Source organism: Amblyomma mixtum, chromosome 10 (genome assembly GCF_055824585.1).
Source record: "Amblyomma mixtum isolate Tamu chromosome 10, ASM5582458v1, whole genome shotgun sequence".
Taxonomy (NCBI): Eukaryota; Metazoa; Arthropoda; class Arachnida; order Ixodida; family Ixodidae; genus Amblyomma; species Amblyomma mixtum.
The window spans coordinates 148,867,201-148,874,853 of NC_143021.1; the positions used below are offsets into that span (position 1 = coordinate 148,867,201).

A 7,653-nucleotide genomic window follows, 5' to 3' on the forward strand; every position below is an offset into this window, starting at 1 on the left:
CCCGTCGGAGATGTAGTTACGGCGGTATAAAAGGCCGTCACGAGAGGCAGCTAGGCTGGCTTGGCGGTGAAGGGACCGGGTGGTGAGGGAAAGAATGTGGTGAGGGATCTGACAGAAAGTAGTGGAGAAAGGCAATCCAAGGATTTTTCAGTTGTTCGGAAAGCATATCAGGGGCGTCAAATGAAGTGATCGTAGGTGCAGACTAACCCCCGAATTCATAAATCGATCCTGACTTGAAGCCGCGGATTGACTTGCACAAGTACGTCTTGATACCGCGCTTGGCTTCGACGCGCTCAAGTCGGCTTCCGCGTTTCATAGACCCTCTCGTTGACTTCCTTCGGCAAGTCGAGCTTTGTCAGCTCCTGGGAGCGAGAATAACGTGCAATTTTATTTTAAAACGTGTTTTACGTTCTCATAGAAAACAGATTAATTAAGCTTGCTTCATAATATATATGTTTATGAACTGCCGGTCGCGAAAAGATGAGCCACGCGCTTCGCAAACCAATGCTGCACGCCTATTTTAGAGATAACCCGCTTTCATCTGGCAACGTACAAAGTAGACGAGTAGCCGTTGCGATCCGTGCCAGTGTAGCACCATGGATCTTGCTGGCACGTTTTTTCACCGTGCGCTTCACCACGCGTTGACTGTGTTTGTGTACCGCTGCTGACGAGCGCAGTTCTGTTTTTCTTGTGCCGATATGGCCACTGCAAAGAGAGCCGCTCCGCGCTTCACTACTGCAGAGAAGAGAATTTCAATTGGGTAGTGAAGAAGTACCGATCAATTTTGGAGTGCAAGAAAACGGACGTTGCTTCTCTAGGGCGCAAGATGGAGACCTGGAAGAGGCTCGCTGTTGAGTACAAAGCCCTGCGCTTGTTGTGTTACCTTCTTGTCCGTGTCTTTTTGCGCGCAGTACTCCTTTTATTTACCACGATTAACCGACTAGCCCAACAACGTACGCTCTTAAACAATGCCCAGCATGGTGTGATTCCGCGGGATTTTAAACAATTAAAGAAGTGCTGGGGGAATCTCAAGCAGAAATGGAAAGAGGAACGATCGGAAGAAAACAGAGAGGTACACAAGACAGGCAAGTGTTCTTTTGTTTTGAACTTGCATACTCAGTACACTGCGACTGCTGCTAGTATGCAGGGGAAGCGTCTTGCTGGTTTTGCTTAAATACTTGTGTCGCTGCAATTTCCCAGATAGCTCGCTCAGTTTTTGCTTGCGAAACTGTCATCCGAGTCGCTTTTAGGACCATGACGAAATATGAGAAGACCAGGATATGGTGCAGAATGCCGAAATCTGCAGTGCCGCGTTGTTGTTGTTATGCCCTTGGAGAATGGCACATACTCACGACGGAGATCCGCCGTTTTGCGCTATATGCATTGTGTGCATAGGCAAAGAAGTGATGTCTTCGGGAAAATATTTCTATATGCGAAGCAGCGTATGGGCGACAGCGCATGATTTTCTTTATTATTTTACTGCAGCCTTTGTCATTTTTAAAGCCGATTAAAAAAATCGGAAATGTCCAACTGGTGTCAAAGGCAAAAAAGGAAATTTTCAATTGTTTCATACCTGATTCAGCCAAATTGAAAGTGTAAAAAGGGCGATGGAATCTAACTGCAATTTGTGAACAACTAATTGATTTCAATTGGAGGTTCCAGTAAGAAGCATTTGTATTTTTTATTGTGAAGGCATTTTTATCGATAGTTTGTATATTGCCTTCCCAGTGCATAGGTTCTTAAATACACTTGGGTATCACTTATAACATGCCCAAACGAAGAAGTGCATTAATGTATGCTTTGCTGTCCTTTAGGTGGACGTCCGGCCCCAGCTCCCATGAGTGATACCTCAGTCCTTGTTGGGTCAGTGGCAGGGCACATGACCACTCGTGTTGATAATGAGTATGACTCGGATGGGGCCCATTATCTGCAACCCATCCACAGTCAGCCGGCTGTGCGGCTTTTCCACCCTATGATCAACGGCTGCGTTAAAGAGACATTTGACTACACAGGTACACTATGATTCACAGGTTTGGTTGCACTCATGTACATTTGCAGTGCTGAAAAGTATCTATACGCTTTCCAGCGTCAATAATGTCAAAAATCGGTTCATGAAGGGGATACCGTTTATTGGCAAGCTGAGCGTGGAAATTAAGCAGACAAGCATAGGGAAATGGGGGGCTCGTTACAGCATACATATAGAGCAGCACTGTATGAAGAGCACTGTACGCATACCAACATGCGAAGGGGATTGGTTTAGATTTCACTGGCATTGTGCTTTTGTCTATGCTTTGACCTTCTGATGAATTATCTCTCAGGTAAAAAAATTATTGCAGCACGAAATGCACAATAATAAATGGCGGAAATGAAAAAAACAACCACTTTCCCCTTTGCTTTCCTGCCATTTAAATGACTACTGGCTTGTTTTACATATGCGAGCGTAGAAATGAAAATATTAAAATATTCATATTGCTCAGTGCATTTGTAGGGTTTTAAATAATGTTAAGAAAAACAGTAAGGGTCACTTTTCATGCACTTAAATGGCAGAAGGTGAATGTTATTGATGATGTCTGAGTTATTTGAATATGGCAACTGTTCTACATTGATAAAGCGAGCAGCTGTATCCTATAGTTCTAATTTGGCGTATTTGAGCTTTGAACTAACTAGGCATGCAAAAGCAAGAAGCCTGGCCACTTCCGCAATGGCGTCGAGCTACAGCAAACTGTTATAGACAAAAGTATGTACTGTTCACAAAGGCAAAACAGTAGTACACTGGTGGTACATTCAAGAGCACCAGGTCACTGCAGCAGTGAGAAAATGTGATGTGAAGTGTGCTTGACGCTTGTTTTATGTTATCTACCATATGTTTACAGAGGACCACTCCCCACCTGCAGATACAAGCGCCTATAGTGACCACGCACAACCGCTACAAGCTGCACCCAACGTCACGAACACGGCTACGGCAGAGGGTGAAGGAAATCTTGCTGCAATTGTTGATTTGCCTGCAGCTTCTAATGGACAGAGAGAGGCAGGCTCAAGCGGCAAGAGTGATGCTGAAGTGGCTACCGATGACCACACAAGTATGCGAAAGGCTCAGATGGCACTGCTGCACGAAAATGACATCCGATTCAGGCTACTGCGAGAAGAGTCTGCAGTCCGAGTCAGAATCATGGAGGCTAATCATAATTAATTATCACCTGAAAAAGAGGAAAGAAGAGCACGAAGGGCACGAAGGGCACATGAAAATATTGAACTTAAAGGCACAGCCGGGCGAGCTGAATTTAAAGAAACAGCAGGTCGAGCTCAACAGCCTGGAGAAGAAGAAAGAATAAACACCATAGTTTGTATATCTTCAGGGCACTGAATTTTGTGTGAATTTTTTTCACAGTACCCAGAGTGAGAGAAGCTCTTCTCGAATAATAACACAGCTATAATAAAGTATTGTAGACCGGCAGATGGTAATAACAATGGCTGCTTTGCCTCTCTCCTGGGGCTGGGCCATGGGCAAATTGATGGTGCTCCTTATTATTTCGTAATAACTGCAGCTGTTCGGGGCAGTAATGAGCTAGACAGCATGATGGTGCTTTTGTTCCAGCTGTGTGGTGCGTTTCCAAGCCTCTTTGAGACTCCTGCATTGACAGCTGCTAGACTGTGTAGTGGTTTTTATATTTTCACCTCTTTCCTCTGCTTGGATGCTCACGGAATACATGTACAAATGTACAACAAAACACCTCATAGCTTGCCGAGGCACCAATCCAGTGATTAGCTTGTGAGAAGTTGCAATCTGCTGTTTCTTTTTTTTTTGTAGCCGAGAAAGCAAACACGCTCTGTGATGTTTACAGTGCGATTCAGTAAGATAATTTACCAGTTGTATGACCCATGGCCTTCATATTTTTGAGTGAAATGTGCCAAACAATCTTGGCAGGTAAGTTCTGTTGCATATTTATTTACAACAACATCTTCCCATTTCGTACGCTGAACACACATGACACGCAGTGAGAGGCGTAAGAATTTTAATTTCTGCAATTTGCATGATACCAAACAGTCATTCACGCGATACTGATATGCTGAATATGCTGTGCAGTCTGCAGTACTGCGGCATTCAAGTGAAACTCCTCTGGACAAGCAGGTTTCGCGCCTCCACGCCGGAAAGGGAATCCTCATTTGCATTGACAGGAGGCAGGTGCTCTCGACGCCCGGCCGTCCTCCTGGTGGTGCGAGGCCTGAGCTGCTCTTGAGTAGATGGCGGTTCCGGTTCTCTCCTCTGCATGCCAAGTTGTGTAATGCGGCACATGCCGTTATTATTCGGCATGCACGGCTGCGCTTGTGCTATAGATTCATGTCTAAGCAGGTGAACCGCCGCTTCCACACTCCGAATGCTCTCTCAATGGAGTTGCGTGTTCTGATGTGGGCAGCGTTGCACCTGCGGGAGTCACTTAAGCATTACAGTTCTGCCTTTACATACAAATGTGCATGTATCTTTGCTTCCAGTGTGCTCCTATAAGAACACTAACTGCATACTTTCACCAAACCCAAGCAAAAGATAGGCTTGGAATGGTTAATGCAAATATATTTTCTAGTCTCCTTGTTCTAATGGATGTGCACAAAAAATTTGGCAGCCCTACGTCCACGAGTTCGTTCTATGGTCTTTGCTACGGGACTCTGTGCCTTCAGAATCATGGAACAGTCACGACGAATATTCAGCAAGTACATCCATGACACAATGCATACTTCAACCGAATTTATAAATAATACGGCGGTAAAGCACGAGACACGTGGCATCTACTTGTCTTCTTGGAGGATAAATCTGAATTTACAAGGGAACCAATTTTGACAGCGGCTTCTTCGAATGCCCGTACTGCTGCATCGTTCTTGAAAATCTGACTGCATAGGAGTGTAGATAGCTTCCACCTCCACTCCGACTTGCAATAGCAGTTACGCTGCACGACGGGTGCATACTTTTGATTTCCATAAAAGACAAATGAGCATTGTAACGTACACGATGCCTGGAGAGCGTGTACAGATCACAGCAGGTTAAAAGCAAGCAGTCGAAACTGAACCGGGTGAACATGAGCGCAAGTCAGGTGGGGCTTCCGTTAATCCAGTGGTAGTGTTATGACAATGGATCTCATCTTTGAAGTCATTAATGCAAGTCACGGTGTAGCTTTGTGGCCACCCCACCATACTCTCAACGCTGTTCATTTGTTGTTCACACACTTCAGTCTCTCATATCCACTTCACTCATACCAAGAGAGCTTTACCGTTTTGCCGCATAAATGTGCTGAGACGTGATATGGGGTTTTCCCTTGCCTGCCTCGGGGTGAATTTGATGGGCAAGGATCTGCTAGGGGAGTCAGCAGAAATGGCTGACAGGCGCAGCCCATATCTCCGAGCAGCACTCCGGGTACCCGGTGTTCCTCGTATACCACACGAGCACGTGAATTATCAAACATTCGGCTGTCGCGGACAGACCCTGGCCAACTTGCAACCACATCGCAGAATTCAAGGTGTGGTCCAGTGATTGCCTGCAAGTAAATTATCCTGACATGATAAACAAGCCGGAACTGTTTGTTGAAAACTGGAAAGAACCTATGGAAGCAGTGGGAGCAGGCTTTCGTGGCTGGGTTGCCTGAGTGCATTGTATGCAATGGGATCTCAACTGTAGATATATCAAGACAAAACAAAAGGAAAGCTATACATGAATGTATATGTAAAAGTGGAAACGCATATAAATGCTCTGCCCTGCTATCTATGTACTGGGGTACCGCAGCTTTCACCGCAGCTTTTATCACAACCTCCACCAAATATTTTTTGTAACTGGTAATGCAATACAGCTCACCAGGCAAGCGCATTTTTTAACATTCTGGATTGCCTATTGGGAAGGGTTTTAGGCAATCATGAACTGAAATGATTGCATATTAAATTCACTGCTATAATGATTATACCTGTATTTTACCTGCTGCCATTGGGCAGCTAAAAGATGAGGGCGAAATGTAATAAGCAAACCATACTTTACTTTTCTTTTATACCTTCACATGGCCATATTTTTGCCGCAGGAAATAAAGTAACAATTAAAACAGCGCACAAATGAAATGCTAACGTGAAATTTGCGAACATGGCGGCTGCGAAGTATTTTAATTTCTCGAACCCAAGAGTTCATTCACGCCAATGACTTCGAAGCTGCAAAATTTCGCAAGGGTAAACGAAGTGCTTACCTGCACATTGATAGAAAACACTCTTTTCCGATTGCGGTACACTTCTGCGTCGGGACCACCGGGACTTTTCATGCGTATGTGGGTGCAGTCGATGCACCCGGTGACCCCCAGAAATAGGGTCATTTCGTAAAAGTCCCTCATCACACTGGAAAAGATGGAGGCGTCCGGAAAGTGCACAAGGTCCCTGAATAGATGTCCGGCTATCAGTTGCGTAACTGACACGACAGTGCGGCACACCGTCGGTTGCAAGATGTTCACCAGGTCTCCGCAAACAATCTGAAATGTGCCGGCACCATAAAAACGTAGCGCGACGATTAGCTGCAGCATTTGGAGGCAGTGACAGGGCTCTGTTGTCTCCCCTTTCATCGAACGGCAGCCGTACGTACGGCAGCCGTCCTTGGTAAAGCGATATCTCGCCAGGAACTAGATGTCCTTGTATGCCTCCATTGGATTCCCGCGGTCGACGAGTGCTGGTCGCGGGACTCGGCAAAGCGTGGGCCTAACCAAAGACCACATCGCAAGCGCGCACACAAAATTCGAACGCGGAGACCCGGCTCAGCACATCACCGTCCCAAGCCGCCGTGTTGAAAAACCTTTCCAAGGCTGCGTCAAGGTAGCCATACCCCTGACTTGGAATTTTCGTAGGCTTTTTCGAGTCAAGGCAGCTGTAAGGCGGCGCTTGAAGTCAAGGGGAATTTATGAAATATGTGCGCGCTGTCCCAAGTCGGCTGCGGGTCAAATTCGGTCCAAGGTACATCTCTGAATCCGGGGTAAGACTAGGTGGAATCGCAGGGGAGCGGTGAAGTAAAGATCGTCGGCATCAGAGTACTTGCGTCGGGATCGATTAGTGACTTGAATGAGGGATATATGGCTTCAATATCAAATTCCTGGAGACGTAAAGCCCATCGGACGAGTCGTCAAGAGGAAGCACTGCCAGCAGAGGGCATTATATATGGTCGGTGACGATGCAGAATGGATGGCCACAGATGTAAGGGCGAAACTTGGAGATTGTCCAAGTGATGGCAAGATATTCTTTTTCAGCAACAGATTAGTTGGTGTCAGTATTAGTGAGGGCGCATATGGTGTAAGCGAAAACATATTCCGGATGCCCAGACTTTCCGCGGGCAAGAACGGTGCCCAAGCCCATGTCGCTTGCATTGGTGTGAATTTCTGTTGTACATTCGGGATCAAAGTGGCGGAGTACAGGTATGGAGACCAGCAGGCGACGCAAAGTGTTAAACGCGGCATTGCAGGCGGGTGACCAAGACGAGAAGTTCGGGCTGCGGGCGAGAAGCTACGTTAAAGCGGCGATGATACAGGCAAAATTCCGTAATAAGCGGCGGAAGTAGGAACGCAGGGCAATAAAACTGCTCAGTTTTTTCGGTGTTGTCGGTTTAGGGAAGTGAGCAACGCCGCGAAGTTCGACAATGTCGTGAAG

The 7,653-nt window shown here is 46.3% G+C and overlaps 1 protein-coding gene across 1 annotated transcript; it reads left to right on the forward strand.

Moving 5' to 3' along the window:
• The first annotated feature begins 698 nt into the window (after window positions 1-698).
• LOC149327271 (uncharacterized) lies at window positions 699-3,190 on the forward strand. The gene is made up of 4 exons (XM_089564835.1): window positions 699-869; window positions 945-1,085; window positions 1,815-2,012; window positions 3,009-3,190. Exons 1-4 carry the CDS (start codon window positions 827-829, stop codon window positions 3,188-3,190), a joined length of 564 nt encoding a protein of 187 aa, XP_089420961.1. The 5' UTR covers window positions 699-826.
• Window positions 3,191-7,653: the final 4,463 nt, after the last annotated feature.